This window comes from Sander lucioperca, chromosome 2, assembly GCF_008315115.2.
Source record: "Sander lucioperca isolate FBNREF2018 chromosome 2, SLUC_FBN_1.2, whole genome shotgun sequence".
NCBI lineage: Eukaryota > Metazoa > Chordata > Actinopteri > Perciformes > Percidae > Sander > Sander lucioperca.
Window position 1 is genome coordinate 13,942,954 of NC_050174.1, and position 23,148 is coordinate 13,966,101.

Here is a 23,148-nt window from a genome sequence, read left to right on the forward strand (position 1 = left end):
TCATATAGGACAGGAGGAACAAGAGCATGTAACTTAAGTAATTCACTGATGTCATGCAAAATGTTATATAACCTGGCTGTTAGAAAATGACTCTCCTGCCAAAGCATACAGATGGGGGCACGATGATGTAATGTCAGGACACACACACACACACACCATCAAAGTTGAGTCGCTGCACAGATATTTAGTTATGCTTTCCATTAAGGAAGGTCTTAAATACAGCATACATAACATTCAGGGTGATACAATATATAATCTGACTTCTGTTTTGTTTGTCTTTCAATCATTTTAAAAAACCAATACTATTAGTTTTAAATGAATTGCGTTCACAAGAAAAAAAACACAGATCCATGGTATATTACGTAAAAGAAATGTTTATTTCCATAATTACCACATACAGTACATTATTATGAGCAACATAAAAAGTGCAATATGCATTCAAACTACAGCAATGTACAGTACAAAAGTTACTGCATACATAAATATAAAAAGAAAATGGTTACAAAACTGTGACGTAACCTATCGTGATCGAGTCAGTGTGACAAAAGCTTACAAACTCACTGATGATTTGAGCATAAAAAGCTTAACAGCTATGAGCCCGATGACTTCACTGAGTCTCTTTATGTTCTTCCAAAAGGTGCAAAAAGATGCAACAGCATTTAAATATGCACATGGCTGATTGACAATTATGGTTCACATATTTTGTACAGCTTCAATGGTGTTTCCAAATTGTCGAGACAGCCAAAAAACTTTGGTCTCTCACATTTCAAAAAGAACAAATGAGTTGAAAATGTTGGCAACCCTCAAGGATGAGCTGATTTAAGGTAAAGAAGGTTTTGGATTTAAAATGTGTCATGTTTTGTGTTCATATCTTGTCAAAAATGTTCAGATTATTTTATTCTCTCATACGATTTGGCTGCCGTAAATCCTCAATTCCTGTCACACTAGGTGTTTGTATTAGGATTTCAAGCCATGCAGCGTGACTCCTCACTCTGCTCTCCCAAGAACATTGTAGGGAATGAGGTCAATAACATTACTCTGATGTTATTTTGGAAGATAGCTTGCTTGTGTACCAGTAATTCACTCAATAAAAAAAACAGTGCAAAGGAACAACAAACTCAGAAATGTTTCTGTTCTGTTTGTTGAAAACAGTGAGCATGCCTCTGGCAAAACAAAGTCACAACCTTCTCTCTTCACTTTGATCCCATTCACTCACTCACAGACTCGCATATAGTCACACATTAATGCATTAACATACACCTCAAAACTGATTTCCTCACTTTAATTCGACATCAGCAAATGAACTGATTTAAACTCTAACCTGGTGTTTGTCTGAGAAAGAGCTCCATGAATGCAACATGAGGTAACCATTCTTTTTTTTTTTTACAACCCTCTAGCATCTAAAACATAAACTGTGCGGTAAACAACTCTACATTTATTAACACTTAGCTCCATTGAGGGAAGTTCATCAATGTAGGCTACCGCTTTGTACCAGACAGGTAAAAATAATGTAAGTGCCAATGGATACCTATACCATAATTTGGTACATATCAGGTCCTAACAGCTGTGAAGTTAAAGGTTATAGAGCGCCTTGTACCGTCTCATCCAGCAGTCCAACACACAGCTCTGTGCCTCTGGTCTCGTACGTAAGGCACTTGTTTGTCCATGAGTCAAACCAAGTTAGAGGTGCACTGATGGCTTTACACACTTGTTAGATACAGCAATATGACTTTCATCACTGTGAACAGCAGATTGAGAAACAATGTGGCAAAGGAGAGTGTAACACTCCTTATAACAACAGTTGGCATTGTTTTTTTGTTTTCATTAGTTTCCTTTGACTCAATTCTCCAGCCCCACAGGGTGACAGATGAGGGGATGGTTGGAGTGTATATAACCTCCACTTGATATGTCAGCTTCTGGGCTCACCTGGTAGTGCTCTCTCTGGAGTGTGCAGGTCCTTGCAGGGCCGGGGCAGAGCAGAGGTGGTGGGGGAGTCCCACTCCAGGCCGGGATCTGGCTCTGGGGACAGCGAGAGGAGCAGTAGTGTTCCTGCATCTGAGGAGCAGGCTGAACACAGGTCCTCTGAGGAAAAGTTGAGACTGCCCAACTTGGCCAGCGAGTTGGACCGCTTCAGCCTCGAGGACACTGTTAGGCCTGCCAGACGCATGCGGGTCTCGATCTCCTGTGCCCTCTGACGCACGAGGCCAGGTTTTCCCCTCACGCTGCGCAGACTGTCACTGCTGGAGCTGCGTGTCAGGGTGGAGCCATGTGGCGAGGAGGTGGGTGTGAGCAACCCAGACCCCACCACCCCCAACAAGGCTTCATTGCTCAGTGGCACCACCAGTGGCTCTAACCGCACTTGGCATGGTGTAGAAGATTTAGGGAAGCCGGAGAACTCCTCTTCCTCCTCAGTGTGAAAAGGGCTGTTTTTGGACCTTTGGCATGTGTGCAGAGGTAAACTCTCCTGGGATAAACCTGAAAGTCTCTCTAGTCTCTCTGCACGTCGGCGGACCAGCCCAGACCTCTGCAGCTGCAACAGGGTCTCCTGTTGTTGGCCAATGTAGCAAGCCACGGCAAGGTTCTCTTCCTCCGAATCCATTTTCATCAGCTCAGGGAGAGCCTCTGAGGCAGCTTCAGATTGACTTTTCTGACTCTCATTCTTTACTTTCAATAAGTCATCATTATCCTTCGGCTCCAGTAAGTACAGCGAGTTTCCTGGCTGCTTCTCTCTGTTGAATAGAGCTGTGGGTGGGGTGGCAGCACAGTTGGCACAGTCACACAGAGGGCCACAGGGGCGCAGCAGTCCCACTGAAGACGTGAGGCCTTCAGAAGAGGTATTGGACAGTGGGAATGAAGCACTTAGGGCTTCAGGAGAACTGGGCTTAAGGCAAAGCTTAGAAACCAGGGATAGAGGGTCTTCTTTCAGCTTGGACTTAGAATCCCTCCAGGACAATGCAGAAGCATCAACTGGAGGAGGGAGGGAGGAAGCTTTTTCCTAAATAAAGACAGGAAAGAAAAAATGTCGGAGGGTTTTGGTAAATTTTTCAAGCATTCAGCATTTCATTCTAAAATGTAGGTTAATCGTACAACTCAAACTTACATTGAGGATATGTGGAGTGCTCAAATGGTTGTTATTGTTGGAGTTTTCATTTAGGGTTGCCAGGTCCATCCCATTACCCTCTGTATCCCCTTCTACCTCCACATCTTGCGTTTCTTCCCCTCCGCCACTATCCCCACCCCCTGCATCATCTGGTTGCATGAGCACCTCCATCTCTGCCTCCTCCTTTCGCACCTCCTCCTCATCCTCCTCCTCCACTGTGCTGAACTCCAGCCTCAGACGCAGCTCCTCCAGGGGCTCAGGGCGCAGAGAGCATGTCTGGGCAGCAGTCCCCTCTGCTGTAGGCCCAAAGCTGGGGAGTGGCAGGCCTTCACGCCCATCAAAGGCCTCATCGTCCAGCAGAGCGTCCCGCTCCACATCCTCGATTTCTATAAAGACTTTTTCCATCCCGAGAAGGGGAGGGCCGCGCACAGGTGTTGATGGCTCGCTGTCCAGCGCTGTGTCCGAGAGCCGGCGGAAATAGTAGTTGTTGTAGGCAGGGTCGATCTCCAGTGCAACAGTCCTGCGTGGGGAGGGACATGCAGCCCCCTTATCAGACAGCGCCTCCTCACAGCAGGGAGACATCCCTGGCTCTGGAGTCAGGTGGCCTCCCTCCTCCTCTCCACAACACTGAGACATCCCCTGCTGCCCCTCTGCCATCTCACAGTCTGCATCTGGATGCCAGAGCTTGTTGTGACGCTGTTTACTGGATATATATACAAATACAGAATACAAACGTCAAAAAACAGGTCCACTGAGAGAAGACCACGCACGCACGCACACGCGCGCACGCACACACACACACACACACACACACACACACACACACACACACACACACACACACACACACACACACACACACACACACAAACACACAGTAGGGGCTGTACCTAGCATCCAAGATGCCCTCGTATTCGGCCAGCTGCCTCATGAAGCCAGTGTTGGGTCGTGTGATGCTCCTCTTTTGCTTGACAAAGTTGTAAGCCTTCTCTAGGGACCAGCCAAACTCTTTCATGGCATAAGCGATGACGGTGGAGGCAGACCGACTCACACCCATCTTGCAGTGAACTAGACACTTGGAGCTGTTCTTTCTATGGAGCGAGAATTTAAATAATCATAAAAACGAAGTTTGACAAAATAAATCGTCACTCCACACGTCCACTGAACAGCTTTTTCTAGAGATTCCAACCACATCTCATGATCTTCCTCAGTGGATTAAGCTTGCTCAGTTGTCATTACTGTAAGATAACTCAGTTGTTATCAAGTACCTAAGTAAGGAGCTTCGGCCACATGGTAACGATTACATTACATGGAGACTGGGGGACCTGTTGTTGACATCTCTAACAAAAAGTTTGTAAGTAGTATTTAATTTATTTTGTCAAACTACTGCTTCCAAGGTCAAAAACAAAGTTTCATGCTCAATAAAAACTGTTAAAACATGTCCACAAGATATTAGCTTGATAATAAATTCAAATAAATAAAGTTACAGGATATTACAAAATACTTTATACGTCTTTATACACTGATACATACATGAGCAACATGTTTTCTGTTCCACTCAGGACTCACTTTGCTTTAACAATGAAGTTGTACGTCTCATTCCAGTGAGCCAGCAGGTCAGTGGCGTCTTCATCATAGACGCGTATGTTGTGATAACAAAATGTGCCTGGAAAGAAGTTGTCTATCTCCCTGGTAACGTTGAGGATGTAGCCCACCCTGGGGAGGAAAGATAGTGTTAAGTCATCAACAACATTCTTTCTTGCTCAAATCACTAAGAAAATATGTTTTTTGTGAGGTTATCTTAGCTCCTTCATAATATAAAATAAATCACCCTGACTCTTGCAGCTCCTCCAAATTAGATGCATTCCATTCAGATCCCTACAAAAAAAATGAAGGGAAGTTAGATTGAGTACATTTTCAAATCTTTGTAAGATTGTTATTTCTCCATAAACAATAATTTCACATGGAAGCAGTCTTCCTTTGGGATGGAAATGGAATGTAATAATTTTTCCTTTCTCAGTTATTCACAGGAAAGAACAGATATTTTGGTGAATGTAAGAGACGGTATCAGTTGTCCCACCAGGTAGACGTGATCAAAGATGAGTGTGGGTTTGTCCATCTGACCCAGGATCAGCAGCATCTCATTGTCGATGAACTCTTTGTACTCCTTCAGGTTACAGTTCATGTGTTGCTCCAACTCTGTACGGATCTGACAAGAGAATTATAGTACAGTATAAGTACATGATGATTTATGTGTGAAATTGTTTTTTTTGGAAGTTTACTTTAAAATGATTTCCCTGAAAACTATACAAATGTTATGTAACTGTCAAAAAATGGAATATCAAGGAAGACTGAAACACAACAGTGACATAATTTGGGTGGGTAGTATCAAACAACATTGACAGGTAATAGTATATTATATACATATAATAATTTATAATATAAAATAGTATAAATCAGATTCCTGTAATTAGAAACTATTATAAAGTCTAGGGGACATCCACAGAGTAAATTCCATAAAAGTCAACTCCAAAGTTTGAAAATGAGTAAGTGAACTGAGTTGTCTCTATCTTTAGAGAGTGAAATGTAAATGCAGCCACTAAAATTAAACCACAAGAAATAAATGCAAAGCAGAGGTTTATTTCAGCATGTGTGTATACACTACCACTACTACTACTACTACTACCACTACCACTACTACTACTACTACCACTACTACTACTACTACTACTACCACTACTACTACTACTACCACTACTACTACTACTACTACTACCACTACCACTACTACTACTACTACTACCACTACTACTACTACTACCACTACCACTACTACTACTACTACCACTACCACTACCACTACTACTACTACTACTACTACCACTACCACTACTACTACTACCACTACTACTACTACTACCACTACTACTACTACCACTACTACTACCACTACTACTACTACTACTACCACTACTACTACTACCACCACTACCACTACTACTACTACTACTACTACCACTACTACCACCACTACTACTACTATTACTACTACCACTACAACTACTACCACTACTACTACTACAACTACTACCACTACCACCACTACTACTACTATTACTACTACCACTACAACTACTACCACTACTACTACCACCACTACTACTACTACCACTACCACTGCTGCTACTACTACTACTACCACTACTACTACTACTACCACTACTACTACTACTACCACCTCTACTACTACTACTACCACCACTACTACTACTACTACTACCACTAATACTACTACCACCTCTACTTCTACTACTACCACCACTACTACTACTACTACTATTACTACTACCACTACAACTACTACCACTACTACTACCACCACCACTACTACTACCACTGCTGCTACTACTACTACTACTACCACTACTACTACTACCACTACTACTACCACTAATACTACTACCACCTCTACTACTACTACCACCACCACCTCTACTACTACTACCACTAATACTACTACCACCTCTGCTTCTACTACTACCACCACTACTACTACTACTACCACTATTATCACTACCACTACTACTACTATCACTACCACTACCACTACTACTACTACTATTACTACTACTACTACTACCACCACTACTACTACTACTACTACTACCACTACTACTACTACTACTACTACTACCACTACTACCACCACCACTACTACTACTATTACTACTACTACTACCACCACTACTACTACTACTACCACTACTACTACCACTGCTGCTACTACTACTACTACCACTACTACTACTACTACCACTACCACTACTACTACCACTACCACTACTACCACTACTACTACTACTACCACTACCACTACTACCACTACTACTACTACTGCTACCACTACTACTACTACTACTACTACCACTACTACTACTACTACTACCACTACTACTACTACCACCACTACCACTACCACCACTACTACTACTATTACTACTACCACTACAACTACTACCACTACTACTACTACTACAACAACTACTACTACTACCACCACTACTACTACTATTACTACTACCACTACAACTACTACCACTACTACTACCACCACTACTACTACTACTACCACTACTACTACCACTGCTGCTACTACTACTACTACCACTACTACTACTACTACCACCTCTACTACTACTACTACCACCACTACTACTACTACTACCACTAATACTACTACCACCTCTACTTCTACTACTACTACTACTACTACTACTATTACTACTACCACTACAACTACTACCACTACTACTACCACCACTACTACTACTACTACTACCACTACTACTACCACTGCTGCTACTACTACTACTACCACTACTACTACTACTACCACTACTACTACCACTAATACTACTACCACCTCTACTACTACTACTACCACCACCTCTACTACTACTACCACTAATACTACTACCACCTCTGCTTCTACTACTACCACCACTACTACTACTACTACTACTACTACTACCACTATTATCACTACCACTACTACTACCACTACTATCACTACCACTACCACTACTACTACTACTATTACTACTACTACTACCACTACCACCACTACTACTACTACTACTACCACTACTACTACTACTACTACCACTACTACTACCACCACTACTACTACTATTACTACTACTACCACTACCACCACTACTACTACTACTACTACCACTACTACTACTACTACCACTACTACTACTACTACTACTACTACTACTACTACTACTATTACTGTATATTTACTTGTTTGCTGGTGACGTTCTCGAGGTCCCGGCACATCATGATGCTTCTGAGTTTGGCTTTAATAAGGCACCCTGTCCTCTCTCTCTCTGAAGGCCTACCAAAGATTAAATCTCATTAAAATCTCAGCACTCCAGTTGTTCCTGAAATGTCAAGCTACATCAACAACAGGTGCACGTGTGATTCGTTTCAGTCTTTACATAAAATATCCAATCTTTGTGTTTGTGTTTACTGACTTGTCAACAAACATGGTGGGTGAGTCCAGCCGTGTGGTCTCCAAGTCCTTCATGGTGTTCCACTCGTTGATACAGCTCTGCTCTGAAGCAATGCAACTCTCATAGTAGCCCATCCAGGTGAGAGCCATACCTCCAGGGAAGTAGTTATGCCTGCGTGACACCTCACATGCCTTGTGCAGCACCTGCAGGGCTGACCTAGATTGTGTTTGTTTGTAAGAATAAAAAGTTATAGTTGTAGTCTGATTTTGTGAGGTATTTTAGTAAAAACTATCATATTACTAACAGTGCTAACAATCGGTTAAAGGGTCTGTGCAATTCTCTGCACATGTATCTTTATGTCAGCAGGTGGCAGAATGAATCAGCATTGCCTCAACCTGCCTTACTGCAGTATAGTGACACTTGTTTATCAGGAGATTTGTGGTGTGTCATGAAGCAGAATTTCTTTAGACAGCCACTGTGGCTCCAGAGGTTGTTTATTACTCACCACATAGCCTGCACCGACACAGGTTTGAAGACATGAGTCCGACTTGCTGTGTTCACAGTGAAGCCCCTGAGGAGCAAACAAAACAGATGGTCATTCCCCTGAGCACAGTGTAGCTACCTGTGTATCATCCCAAATGGCAGGTGTAGCAGCAGTGTTGGGTAAAAAGGGAAATATCACTGGGTTAAATGCTGCGGCCGTACAGCAGGGGTCACACACTGACAGAGAGAACTCACCCATCTCCATCCAGATGGATCTTTGTATCACTCCACAGAGGTAGCGTCATGCCGATCGAACAGCTTTTGCTGACAGAGGAGAGAGAAAAATAAATACCAGGCAAATAGAAAAAGAAAATGACTTTTCTTTGAAGTGACGTACGTGTGAAGTTGATAACATAAATGTGATTTTCTACATTAAAAACCTATGTTGCTGCAATTGCTATATTCTAGGATTACTCAATACATATCTGTAAATCTAAACAATTGTCAGGCAAACAAGAAATAGCAGGATTACGTTTTAAATGTTTGTTGTTTTTAGGTTCAGTATACAGCCTTGAACAGCCCTGCAGGTAATAAATCATGTGTGGCTTACTGGACACAAGTAAATATTTTATCAAAGCAAATGAAAATACCAATTTATAAATGTAGTTCTGGTAGCTTTTAACAGATATCTGTCTGTCTGGCAAACAGTGATCATAAAACCCCACACACAAAAGGGTTAACTCTTACCAGTCTTTGCTGGTGAAGTCGATGCCCAGTAGGATGTTCTCCTCTGTGTCTTGTCGCCCACTGGTGTACACCACCACCATGTACCGCACACGATCTGACCATGCACTCTCCAGCCGCACCGCCTGGACAGGGCACAGACAATTTACTTCAAATTCAAAGAGTAAGAAATCCTGTTTCCTGTTTTTGTAGTAGTACCTGAGAGCTGCCAAGCAAAATACATTCAATTACTGTGGAAATTAAGGAACAGTTTGTCTGAAATTGAATTACTTTTGCCATACATTGTTTTATTTTAAGTACATTAAATACAAGACAACATCAGACTATCACACTTTAAACATGTGGGTTGACTCATGAATAAATCTAGCGTGGCAGGTTTGTGCTTTTCATGCCCCGTTTACAAAAGAGTTTAAAACTCTGATTGTACACAACAGCAAATGCCCTGAGGAAGCAAAAGGGTTCAATGCACTGACCCTCCTGCATGTCCAAAGAAAACTGGAATACAAATTTGATGTAATAGGGAAACAGAGTTCCCAGGATGTAAGAGAACGCAGAGCTGGTAAACATAAAATGATATAGCACTAACTCATACACACATTATGGAAACATTTGGTAATGCTCTCCCGAGTGTGTTCAAACCTGCTAATAATTACAGTGAACAAATAAGCGTCTTGAGTGCATAATAAAATGCATTCTGGAGGGTTTGCTGTGCCAGGTTGTTAGTCACTTGCCTGTATGTGTATGTGTATGTGTGTGTGTGCGTGCGTGTGCATGTTTTGATGTACATATACTTGTGTTGTCTCTCACCAGTTTGATTCTGTCCTCCGAGCGAAGAATGTTTATCATCACCTGCAAGTGTTGAGGTAAGTCACCTGTTGAAGAAGATCACAACGAAAAATGATCCATGACAAGCAGAGGCTGTTTAATGTCATTGATTATAAATCTGCCTTGTCATGCATTACCAAAGCTGATAAAGCTGTTTCATTTTGACAACACTGGTATTAATGAACCCATAATGCATGCTGGGGACACAACAAGCTCATATAATTAAAGCCATTGCTGTAGTCTGGTGAAGGTATGTGTTACACTGCTCCCTAGTGTTTTACAATAAAGCCTTCTGTCTGGAGAAAATAACATGTCAAATGTTTTTATATCAGCTGACGTTGCGTTCATTGATAAGAAATGAATTGACAGTAAATTTCGAACTTCGCATGAGCAAATTTATTACCCACAATTCATGTTCATTTTACGTCCCTCAGTGCTCCCTGTGCAAGACACGTCAAGCTGAATAATAAAACAGGGTGTGGAGTTGGATCAACAGCAATGCAAAGTTGCAACTGATGGAGAGCCAACTATGTCGAAATATGTCAAAACAGGTACATAGATAATGTCATCCTGACAGGTTTTAATAACAGCTACTGGCACAGTAGCTGTTAGTGCTAGTAGTGTTAGTGCTAGCAGTTAAGTGCTTGACTCTCTGCTTGGTCATGTAGTCTTTGTATCTGATATCACAGTGTAGCGCACGTGTCTTCAGTAAAATCACAGTTCAAACATGTTTAAACTGACACTACTTCTCTACAACATGTCATTGATCACTTTGTCTCACATCTGGGTCATTGTCTTAGCAAAATGCATCAGGTTTTGTTTTCTGGATAAAAATATGCACCAGTACTTCTTAATACTGAACCTTTTTTCAAAATGCAAGAATGTATAGACTGAGGATGAGGATTATGGATTATAAAACTTAATAATGAATAACTTTATGTTCAAAGCAGATTACCTTGACAATAAGACTTGAGTGGTTTGGCAAACTGATTAAAAGAATTCTTTAATTGGAACGCATGCATGTAAAAACCGTTACAAGGAAACTGATAATGTAGAAAATGTGTTCCTTAAGAATAAATATAAAAAACATTCAATGATTTTGCATCATAATGGTCAAGGTGTTGCCACTCATAAAGCAACTACAGTACTGCAATACTGTCAATAAAGACGGCATGTAAAGAGTCAACTCTATATGAATCATATCCTGCAAATTCATTTATCCATAGCTGCTAGCAGAAAAATCTGAAAAAAAACCCCAAAGTGTATTGTTGATGGTTTTGATGGATCCAAGTGGATCAAACGGTAAAAAGTCAAGTGAGTTTGTAGCCTTATCTTATCTGTTCTGAATAATAACAGCTGCAAGGTTTAAGAGCAATACACAGAAACCTAAATATATCTGCAGACAATTATGTGTCATGTGTCCATGTTTATTTGAGAGGTTCAAACCAGTTCACCTGATAGCCGTGACTTAGAGCTTAGAGCTAAGCTACATCTACGTATGCCCTATAACAGTTTAGTCTGCATTAGTGTGCTTTTACTGATTCCATGACAGTGAAACAGCTCACTTGCATGTAAAAGACGACTGACATTCAGATACATCCTGATGTCTGCTTTTTATAACATAAAATGTCACAGCTCTGGTCAGATAAGTGTGGCTTCACAGATATGTTTTGGTATTAAAATGGTCCATAGTTTAATGTTTATTTTCACAAAATTGGCTAATGGGACCAGAAGCTATCTGAAGTCACCTTACACTATACTTTTTTTCTTCTTCTGACAGACACAGTTGCTGGCTAATGTTACAACTATTTCCCCCAGCCAAGTGTTTTTGAGAACCAGCTACAATGTGGGTTACCTGACAAAGTGGCTGGTAAAGTGATAAAGCTTCGAACCACAGCCATGACACGCCAAATGACTTGGCAGTATTCTGGCTGTTGGCTGGTGCTGATTTCCCATCATACCAGTGGACTGTCAGGTCAGCCTTGTGTCTTTAAAGCAACAACTGTGTCTTTCAATAGTGACAGCCTTTAATTAAAGACAGTTCATCGTTCAGTCCAACTGACTTTAGCCTTCAATCAATAAATAAAAAGACACTACGCATCTATTAATTTTTTATATAGGTACTTTAAGTTACACACACAAGGTAATTCAAACAAAAAGGACCTCCTCTAATCGTCCACAGAAGTTTTGCTCACAGTGCCACAATGCGCCGGATTTAAACACTAATCTGCCTAAGCTATATGCCTGGAACATACTTATCAACGAAGCAGCCTCCATACTCCTTACCTCAGCTACAAACAGCTGCTGTAGTGTTAGGGAGTGCAGCACATGAACTCGTTACACAAACGCACTACGTAACCTGGACGAGAAGTCTCCGGAGATTGATGAGATCAAAACTACAGTTAGTGTAAGCGATGTGGATAACAGGGTGTGCTTTTTGTTTTTCTCACCTGCATGTTTGTGGTGAGGATGTGCTTTATGGCTCTGTTGACTGCTCCCCTGCTGCAGAAAGAGAGCAGCACCCTTCACCATGAAGAAGCTCTCACTCAGGCTGCAAAACAAATGGGAGAGAGGAGTTACAAGCATTGAAACATACACACTTTCCATCAGACATCACGGCGCAGAGCAACAGCTCAGCACAATCGTTCCAGCTTGTTTGTTGGACAGCGAGGCTGAGAAATGGGACACAAGACAAATGAAATATTTAGTTTTAACAGGACTATTTAGTTCAGTAGACACAGCCAGTGAGATGAGCATAAATCATGGCTGCCTGCTGCCACGGAATTACCTCAACAGCTGAGTGGAAAAGCCCAGCTGCCACGTTACATAGGCAGACCTCAGGTCTGCAGCAGCCATGAATCAATCTTTGATTCTAAATGCTTATCTGTCTTTTTTCTGCTGCATGGGCTGCACTCAGATTTGACTTGTCAGGTCGCTGCTGGCTAGGTGTAAAGCAACACAGACCTAAATAATTGACCTAACTTCAGTTGTTTGTGATAATTAACTTTCACAATTGCAGAAAAGGTGCAATTACCAGTTCACACCTGCCTGTAAAACCTCAGGTTTTTCAGGTTAGGCTTTGGAGCTGTCAACAGATGACATAAGTAGGGAACTGCAATAAAAAAAAGAAGTGAGGTGTTTCCTCTGGGCTTAATTCAATCATTCCATTTCACTGAAAAACAACATGAGCACATTAATAAATCTACCTGGCAGCAGGGTGGAGCACATGCACCATGTATTCAGTGTGTGCAGTCTGGCAAACAAAGACATCATTAGGCAAGTACAGAAATGAGGAGTGGAAGGAACATAACAAACTCCAAACAGGATAAAGATAAAATAGACCTCTCAATAAATACAGACATTATAAATTCAATGTATTGGTATAGTGTCAGTATGACTAGCTAATGTCAGCTTTAAAGAACAATACTGATATTATTATAATATTTTTACTGATGATACCTTAAGATCGACATGTAAGAAAAAGCCTAACAGGTTTTGCAGATGGTTTGTACTACTGTATTATTAAAATCAAAAAAAAAAATTTGAATATTGGTATTGACTTAAACAGCATAACCTACTACATTGGTGAACTGTATATCCTTGAAATAAATTCAAACTTTTTGTATGGATAGATCCCCTACACCTCCAAACACACATTAACCATTGACCAAATGCCTTTGGTTGAAAACAGGCATCAATTCAACTCCTTACATTTTCACCAACACATTTTTATATCTAGCTCTGAAACTGTTCCCTTGCTCAGTTCTCTCTGATCAGACTTCCAAAACCCACATACAGTAGAGCAGGCCAGGGCCAAACAGATGATTTTGTGGGAACAATGGACTTCGTTTTGTGTACCTCACAATAAATTCCCTCCGCCTCCAGCACCACAGAAAAAAAGTGACAAAGCATGGGGGCGGACACTTCTTAACAAGAGCTTTTGTCTCCCTGTGGTGGATTTCTGTTTCAGTCTCTGTTCTCTGTTTGAGATTTATGTGGCTGTCAGGAGGGTCCACTGTCAGGGAAAGATGGATAATATGAGGCAAAAGTGGCAAGAGCAATAACAGGGCTACAGCCTCATTACTGCTCAGTACTGTGTACAAATCCATGCTCCTCATTTTTCATATTTCAACTAGTAGTAACACGACTTTAGGTCCTCAGGTTGGCCTGTGATAGCTGAAAAGTTGCACTCTGAAACTTGTCTTTAGGTGTAGATTAAGAGCTGTCCCACTGCTTTACAGGCTGTACTCAGACGTCCTAATTAAACAGCCGCAGCTCCACTGTCTCTTGCCCTGCTATCAGCTTCTCCTCAAACACTAGGGCTAAAAATACTGTACATCTGGTATCAAAGCAAACAAAGACTGTGACAGAAAAGCTTGCCAGATAGCCTCAATGATTTCACACGAGTACAACCTACAGTACCTATTCCTTCTTTACAGACAGAAATACAAAGATGGACAGTTATATGGACGAACAGTCGTAGAAGTATCACTAATACAGTGATTTGTGCACCACTGAGTTTCAGCTACCACTGCAAACTTATTTTGACAGAGGTCCACTATTTCAAATCAGCTGGGCATGTTCAGTGATTGATTCAGTCTGCTGGCCTGAAATGACACGATAGTATCTGTTGCAAAATGTCCCATTCAACATCCAAACTCTTACACTGAACTAATAAATTCAATTCTATATATATATATATATATATATATATAATAATATAAATTATAGTAATATTGTTTCCAATCTGTTCAAAATCATAACCCCTGAGCAGGAAGTCCAAAGCTTAATTTTAGTGTTTGAGCTCAAATCTCACTTTGTTGCCACAAGTTCAAACTCCAGAAGATAAACTTAACTTACATGCGGTTTATCTCACTCTGGGTCAAAACAGCGTTCTCCACAAAATAAGGTAGCATCTTCAGCACAGCCTCCTGAATGGGTTCTACAACCAGATGCATCCTGTTGACTAGTTCGAAACCCAGGCCTCTCTGCCGGGAGCTATCTCCTCTTCATCTACCTCCAGATAAAGTGAAGGAGCAAAGTGCGAAAGAAGAAGAATGACGGTTTCAGGTCTTGGCCCATCGCACTTGAGTGACAGACTGACTGACAGGCTGCACTCATCTGTGCTGCTCAGTGAAGAAGTGGCGTCTGTACAGATGCCACTCCCTCTGTTTCCTCCTCCTCCCTCATCGGAGTGTCTCTGTGTGTTTTGAGTGCGGGTCAAACTCCACCCGCCGGGTACACACAACTGTGCCTTCAGTCTGTTTTGTCTCTGTTGCTCTTTAGAGTATGATTAAGCATTCACATCCGTAAGAAAGAAGAGCAATATTAAATTTCACTATTTCATTCATGATAAGCACTTGTACACTTTCCCAAAGAGACACAGTCTTTCGCTTTTCAACAAACAAATGAGCAAAAGCCAGAGGGTTACAGAGAACAATGAATCCAGTAGTGGGGTGGATTTATTTCCCATTCCTTTAGCAAGAACTCTTTGATTCTTTACTTCTCTCATCCATCAGGTCTGACACAGTACAAAGTGAACAACAGGTTTCCTCTTTAGCTAATGCAAAACATGTCCACTTCCAGCATCTTGTGTTGCTATCCAACAAAAACCAGCTCTCCAAAACCCACTGAGAGTGCCGTTTTCTCTCTCTCTGTCTTCCGGGGAAAGTAAGACCACTTGCTCAATTGGAGGAAGACAAAAAAGCAGGAGGAGGACTTTTGGCCAAAACTTTCTAAGGGGATGTCTCCATGTGCATGCCATCTTAAGGTTCAACAAAACCCAAGCTAGTGCCTCCAGGGAGCTTAACACATGGGCCAAGCATTGGTGGAAAGGGCAGTGAGAACTGGCAATCTCCCAAAACTCCCAAATCTCATTATACCCAGGCTTATAAGGGAAGGATTATCTTGTCTCTCTCCCTCAAGTGGCCAGCGCTGGCTATCAGTCACAGTCACTCAGATGCACCACAGACAAACCACAATGTTTTGTGTGATTATTAAAGAGAATAACGGTAAGTGAAGTAGGAAATAGCTTTTTAGGTCTAACACATCTGCAATAACAGTGAATACTCTTTTTAGATGCATGGAGGGAAAGGAAAATACAGAACTGAAATGAAATAGAATCATGCAATGGCAGCATTGACATACAGGTAATTGTTGAAATTGAGCCGGCAATAATAATCTCCATTTGTGGGAAGAAAGCTTATATAGGCTATAACTTTCTTTCTCACTTTTCCTCTCTCACTAAGCATTCAACCCCCCACACATACACAGTGAGGTGACATGACTCTGTTAATCTGGGTGGATTTGCTGACAGACGTTAACAAAAGCTCTGCGACACAGATAACAAGATAGCTCTGCTATTCTTCTCGACAATAGGACAACGTCTGTAACACCTGGTCACTAACAGACTTCAAGCTGACGTGGGTTCAGCCATGTTCCAGGTGGAAACTTGGACAGCTCAGTGTATCAGGTGCATGTAGAAAGGAACTTCCTCTGCGTATGAGGTCAAGCTTTAGAAGCAGCAGACAGGAATGATGGCATGTCACAGAATTAAGGTATAGTTTGTTACTGCTGCAGCAGTAGCCAGTAGACACTGCTCTGAATCACGTGTCAGTATGAGAGAAAAGTGCGTGGGATTACACGGAGGAACCACTCTGTTTTTTTAGTGATCTCAGAGTGTTTTTCACACACCAGCACTGTGAGGGTAAAAAGCCTCCTATTGGGGCTAGCAGTTGCATAATGCTGCCATTCTCTCACTTACACCACTGAGAGAGGGAGGAAAAACCCACCTCAGATGTCAGTGGAGACACGGAGGGCCTGAGGAGGAAAGAAATGATGTCATCATGTCATTGAGGAAACCTTAACCTAAAGACCCAGAGATGGTGCTTCTGCTGCAGTTTGTTGAGCCTATGTTTCTCATATCCACACAGATTCTACATTCAAATCCTGACACATGACACATTATGGCATTTAAATATAGACTGATTTGATTACAGCAAAGACAACGTCGGCAGTATTGATGGAAAAATAGGCTACAGAATATTTCGTTCTGTATTGACAGGTGCAATATTAGAAAATCAATTTTTTTTTTTTACATTTATATCTGCATTTATATCAAAACCTAGATACTTTCAAATATCAACATGTCATTTATGAATATGTATTAGTGTCAAAATGACATATACACATCTTTTCCTATTCTATTTTGCCTGGAAACGCTTCCAACACGGTTGCGTGTCGCGTGAAAAATAGGCGTCAGTTCTATTTCTAGCATGCACGCGTTTTCGGCGCGGCCCAAGCCGCGCCTGAGACGTGCGTGTCACGCAGGCAGTGTGTAAGCTCTAACCTGTTAACATAGGAGCCTAAATATAAACGGACACGCCACGCAGCTGACACGCTCGCGCAACGCATCCAATGTGTAACCGGCCTTAGAATGATGCATTTGCTTATCTTAGGGTGATAAATGTTCTGCTTCTTCAAAAATTCCTCCAGTTCATAGATTATCCAAGTTAAGTTTTCAGCAATAAAGATGTGACAAATCACAAAAGTCACATTAACAAGACTGCACATTCACATCAGAACAGAAGATTCTGTCAATATGACTGACACATAAAGACCTATTTTGTCATCATTGTCAACGTCTTGACAAGTCGATATTATATATAGGACCAAAAGACATGCAGGCTATTACAAAAGCTCTTGTATTGATCTGATCTGAAAGGAAATATCTCTAGTAAACAACTTTACTGTAGTTGGAGTTACAATAAGATGCTTACTATCAAATTCATGCAGAACAGTTCAGCTCGATTTTAGGAATGCATGTTCCCAAAGCCGAATATTTAAGAACAGAACATCAGTATTAACAGTCACGTGTATAACAGATGCAAAATACAAAAGCAGCACTTGTGGGTGTTTTTCCATACAATAGTTCTTCCACAGTCATTGCATTTCAGTGGGTTAATCTAATACTATGCATTATGGAAGGTTATTGGAAGATAACATCCAGAAATAAACATTAAAGTCTGCAGAAAATTACAAAAACGTTTAGCTCAGTGAGCATCATATTATTGCCCAAAACATACATTTATACTGCTGTTAATACATGAAGTTACATAATAAAAGTACAAAGCTGAATTGCCAGTTCTTTCTAATTGGAAAAGATCTCGTAACATTGAAACTGTCCCAGAGAGTCTGCTACAGCTTTTGACAGAAAGCTGACAAAACCTTACATACTAAGGGCTGCGACTATTTCCATCATCAAATGCACAAAACACAAGTTACTTGAGCCAAATGGTTTCTTAAAATCAATTTTATTTAAATGTATTCTTGATCTTGTCTCACTATTGGGAACATATAAAAAAATAAATATTGAAATGACTGCTTTGATTGCAACATCAAAAGGCTGTTGTGCACTGACTGGATAGTCAAGTTACATACTTTAACACAGCTGGTAGAGGAGTAAGAAAATATTGTGACTTATTTGATTCACAATATGTCTTTACCAGTGAAATAATATGTCTTGCCAGAACTTGCAGGGTGAAATGGTTTATTGTGTGAACACTCTGGTGCTGTTTTATAATTTCTTTTCACCAAAATTCCTGTCACCAGTCTCAATACACGGGCCACGGCACAGTGCAGTATTTCATCTTTTGTTGGGAGAAAGAATTAAATGTATTAATTTGATTGAAGGACACTGTAAATGTTCACTTTCGAAGCTATAATCAGCAAATATTTGTTGTTTTTACTCAGTAAATGACTAAAACAATCAAGTACCAAAATCATAATGAACCTTCTGTCAATCCAAATCAGCACAAGCACTCTAAATAAAAAAAAAACTGTAGAAAAGCCAAGTGACTCGACTGATTATGCTCAATTCAAGAACAAGTTCATCAATCTGAGTGCTAATATAAAATACAGACACGTGTTAACATAGTACTTGTGAGACGACTGCGAATAACATGGCTGTTAGGAATGGATGACTCTGCCAACAAGACAGATAGACAGGTGTTTAATTACACTGACGCTTAGTTGTCCTCATTTGTTGATGCCAGCTAGTCTGCCTGCCGCCACTCCAGATTTCACCAAATGACTCAAAGACAGATGCAGCAAATCAGTCAACACCTGCGTATAAAATTTGAACCTGCTTTGCCAAGTACCATGCAACAGAAGGGCAAAACCTAACTTAGAGTAAACTTACCTCTGATTTATTCGCCGTTCATCTTCACTCCCAAAATCCTGCAATACAGATAAGAGAAAAGATTACCAGATCGAAGCTATTTTGGCATTATTAACAAACATTTCAAGCTTGCCACCTACACAGAAGCTATGGGCTTGTCTACATTTTACCAATCGTAAGCTTTGGTAAATAAAATTGACAAGATGATAACCAACAATTAAAATGTTATACATACAGTGTTCATTCAAGTCGAAAAATTAGAGAGATGCTTAATCTCAATGATGGTATATTTTTTATGGCAGATACCAACACTCTAAATGATCTGAGAAAGCTGAATTATTGTGTTATAACAGCGATATAAAACCTCACGTGTTCATCTATTCCCCACCCTCAGAGAAGTGAACTGCTCTTCGTAGTGAAAATGAGCTTAATAATGTTTTATCACACAGCGATTGTAGGCACAGAAGAAAATAGTTTGACTTCAGCATCTAAGGAAGCCGAAAAAACTAAGTCTGGCAGTACGCTCCATCCAATCAAAGTCAATCCTGTCTTCTGTTCTCCGACTTTTGTCAAATACTGTGCTGCGAGCAAATACCAGTGAAGTCACTGCAAATGCAGGTGTGTATTATATATGCATTTAATAGCATCCACGCCACCTGGAGAAGCGTGGAAGACGCAGAGGGAGCGGACATTACTTGAATGCTTCTCAATATAAGAAATGAGCATACTAAAACTAAAATGGCTGCATAGAGGAAAGCACAGTACCGACAACATATAACATGACAAGCAATTACATGGTAGGGGTATAATGGGGGCTGATGATGAGCAAGGCTGTGTAAATATTTTGACAAGTTCAGCTGACCAGCCTGCACACTGTCATTTAGGAACAGTAAACTGACACTATCCACTGTCAGAGAAAGTCTACAGCCACAGATGTACAGCTGCAGCCAGTCAAGTATACTCAGCAGGAAAAAAGAGAAATGCTATGGCATGCAGAAAAATGAGCACCCTTCGCTGTCAGAAAATCATTCTGCTAGGGGAGCATGTAACACTGCATGACTAACTTTCCATTATTGTGTATTAGGTGAAATAATCTTACACATTAACTGCCTCATGCCAGCATCTATTAAATCTGTTTACCTCCCTCTCCTACAGTAGTACTCCACCACCCCACCCACCCCTCATGAGTAGATGACATCATAGCTGCAGCAGCTTCCTGCCAGCTTTATCTGTGACACCTCACCATATTGCTGAACTACACCAACCGCTACAGCAAGACACTGAGGTACAGGGACGAAACCAAGTTAAAGCAACAAAACTAACTCCTTTATAAGGAGCAATCTATTTGCAACATTTAACATGCTGCACGGTTTTGAACATGCTATGAAAATAAAGTCGTCATCTCTAGCTGCAACATTGATGGTTGTAAATAAACTCATATGTCATGTCTCATGTTTTCTATGATTTGGTCATTCAGCACAGAATAAGGCTTTCCTGTTTATAGCTGGTGGTTAGCGCCCTCGTCTGGCAGTGAGGAGAGGACAATACTTGTACTTGAAAGTAGCAAAGGAAGTTGAATGATTACAGTTTTGAGGCAACTTCATTTCCCCTTGCTGTGAGTGCCCAGAAAACTAACAGTTCAATCTAGACTATATACTACGAAAGATAGGTAAAGACTTAAAGTCTTAAAGTTGAGTCTTTATCCCATGGCTGTTTACCAGACTGGAAATCTCATACTTCCCTATACTGCCTGGAGGTACCACAGGACAGCACAGTGAAAATTGACATAGAAATGTTCTGTGTAATTGACTGACTGCCTCTAATGTGTTGTCTGCTAAGGAGAATATAGCTAAATCAAGCCACCATTCTAAAACATCAACATCTCAGATTTAATTTGAGTAAATTAATGTAAATTTAGCAGTGTGTGGACTGCAGCAGCGCCATGTTGCTGTAACGTTACTGATGGCGTGCCAGACAGACTATATAGCTATATTAATATTGAAGAAAAACACGTTATTATCAGTGTCAGCCAGTCACATCATAACCAGCTAAGCTACAGCTTATTTCATTCATAAGGCTTTTGTCAAACTCAGCTAACGTTAGCTCTTTAAAATTAAAACCACATTTAACAGGTGTGAACATGTATTTTTTAAATAATTTAATTGCATTTAAAAATTAGACATCTACCAGCCATATTGATAAATATATATATGGTGGCCAGCAATATCTAATTATGCTACCGTTAGCAAAAAACATAGCTAGCATAAGGTGTTAACTAACGGTGCTAATTTAGCTTCAATCAGCGGGCCTTTCTCCAACAACACCGCACCACACAGGAGCATAATTTTTGTTCACCAAGGACCAAACTGACCTCCCCCGCGGTCGTGGTTGCTGTGCTGGCGGTGGATGCGGCGCTCGGGGTCGGGGACCGCTGCAGAGTAACCAACGCCATGGCTGGAAGCTGTGGATGCACCGGCCGGCCGCTGGGCCTGCTGAGCTGCTAGCTGCTGAGCTAACGATACATACAACTGATGGATGGACGGATGGATAGAGGGAGAGGCGCCGTATTATTCTGCAGGCAGCTGGCTGTCTGTGCAGGAAGTCCTGCCTTCAAGGCCCCGGCCATATGGCACTTGTAACTATTTAGTAATAATCACTAAACAATAATAATAAGCCGATGCAAGTTCATTTGTATACCACCAAATATTTAAAGTGCTTTATATAAGACTTAAAAGACCACAAGAGGAGATATAAAAGAAACAAATAAGTAGGATAAAATAAAACAGTATAAAGGTGAAAAAAATGCAGTCACAGTGTAGCACAATATATTAAGTAACCACAAATTTGAGTGTAAAAAAAAAAGGTAAGCCAATAATAATAAACCTAAAAGTGTGGTGGCTGCTGCTTGATGTGTCCCCGGATTTCTGTTTTCACTCTTGGGCGCTGAATGTGAAAGCAGTCAAACTTGTACTTGTAGTACTGGAAGCAGTCCTATAATTGCAGGCAGTCCTATGAATACTTTGCACCAGTACTAGCATTACTCTGTAGAAATGAATTGTCCATTATCATCATTACTGTTAACATCTGTGTTGTGCTACCTTAAAGCTGCTGTGTGATATATCCTGGAGAGGACAGGAAGAGGGCTAAGAGGAGCCAGCATGGGCATTAGGCAGCACTAGAACACATAACTTAAATGGTATCCAGGAGTCATGCATGATTTCAGTAACACCTGTGGGGTTGTGGTAGGTAAGTGTGTTATGTATGTGGGAGAATAAAGAGGTGCAGCGGTATAACAGGAGAAAATTATAGGGTAGCCTATTTTTTATTTATTTATTTTATTATTTCAGGAAAATGCACATTTGATGAACATGTACAGCAGTACACATAAAAGTGCCAGATTGTAGCCCAAGGTCTAATTTCCATCTGTAGTCCAATAGGCAGGTTGAAGTTACAATAAAAAGGACAAAAGATATACAGTAGTAACATTTTCTATATAAAACAGGGAGAAACAGTAAGAAAGAAAAGAAAAACAGGACAATTCATTAGTAAATGTTAAAACGGAGACACAATTCATTAGTATGCTCTACTGGGCTAATACAGCATACAGTTAGAGGTGGTAGCACGTTTGGTTAGCTCTAAGCCACACCTTTACCTGGCTCTTAAATGTGTCCAGAGTGGGACATTCCCTTATAGTTGGGGGTAGTGTGTTCCATAATGCACTACCTTTAATAGATAGTGCATTATGGCTGAAGGAGGTTTTTCTAAAAGGAACCTCACAGTCCCTGTTTACAACAGCT

The 23,148-nt window shown here is 40.9% G+C and overlaps 1 protein-coding gene across 3 annotated transcripts; it reads right to left on the reverse strand.

Moving 5' to 3' along the window:
• Positions 1 to 362: 362 nt before the first annotated feature.
• ssh1a (slingshot protein phosphatase 1a) lies at positions 363 to 21,955 on the reverse strand. 3 transcript variants are annotated; one of them, XM_031309006.2, is made up of 15 exons: positions 21,723 to 21,955; positions 19,373 to 19,410; positions 12,624 to 12,724; positions 10,156 to 10,220; positions 9,352 to 9,473; positions 8,860 to 8,928; positions 8,627 to 8,692; positions 8,143 to 8,337; positions 7,910 to 8,003; positions 5,181 to 5,309; positions 4,932 to 4,978; positions 4,670 to 4,816; positions 3,991 to 4,191; positions 3,101 to 3,803; positions 363 to 2,995 (listed from the first exon to the last, which is right to left on the reverse strand). In XM_031309006.2, exons 1-15 carry the CDS (start codon positions 21,801 to 21,803, stop codon positions 1,910 to 1,912), a joined length of 3,144 nt encoding a protein of 1,047 aa, XP_031164866.1. In that variant the 5' UTR covers positions 21,804 to 21,955; the 3' UTR covers positions 363 to 1,909. The 3 variants fall into 3 exon arrangements, with proteins under 3 accessions (XP_031164866.1, XP_031164867.1, XP_035849088.1); XM_031309007.2 differs by lacking the exons at positions 19,373 to 19,410; positions 21,723 to 21,955 and adding an exon at positions 15,034 to 16,037; XM_035993195.1 differs by lacking the exons at positions 19,373 to 19,410; positions 21,723 to 21,955 and adding an exon at positions 13,380 to 13,524.
• Positions 21,956 to 23,148: the final 1,193 nt, after the last annotated feature.

Coding starts and splice junctions, on each gene's coding strand:
- ssh1a (XM_031309006.2), bottom strand. CDS start 21,803: ATGGCGTTGGTTACTCTGCAGCGGTCCCCGACCCCGAGCGCCGCATCC. Junction 8,338..8,626: donor GTGTCGGTGCAGGCTATGTG/GTGAGTAATAAA, acceptor AACACAATCTAG/GTCAGCCCTGCAGGTGCTGC. Junction 4,817..4,931: donor GAGGAGCTGCAAGAGTCAGG/GTGATTTATTTT, acceptor TTTCCTCCCCAG/GGTGGGCTACATCCTCAACG.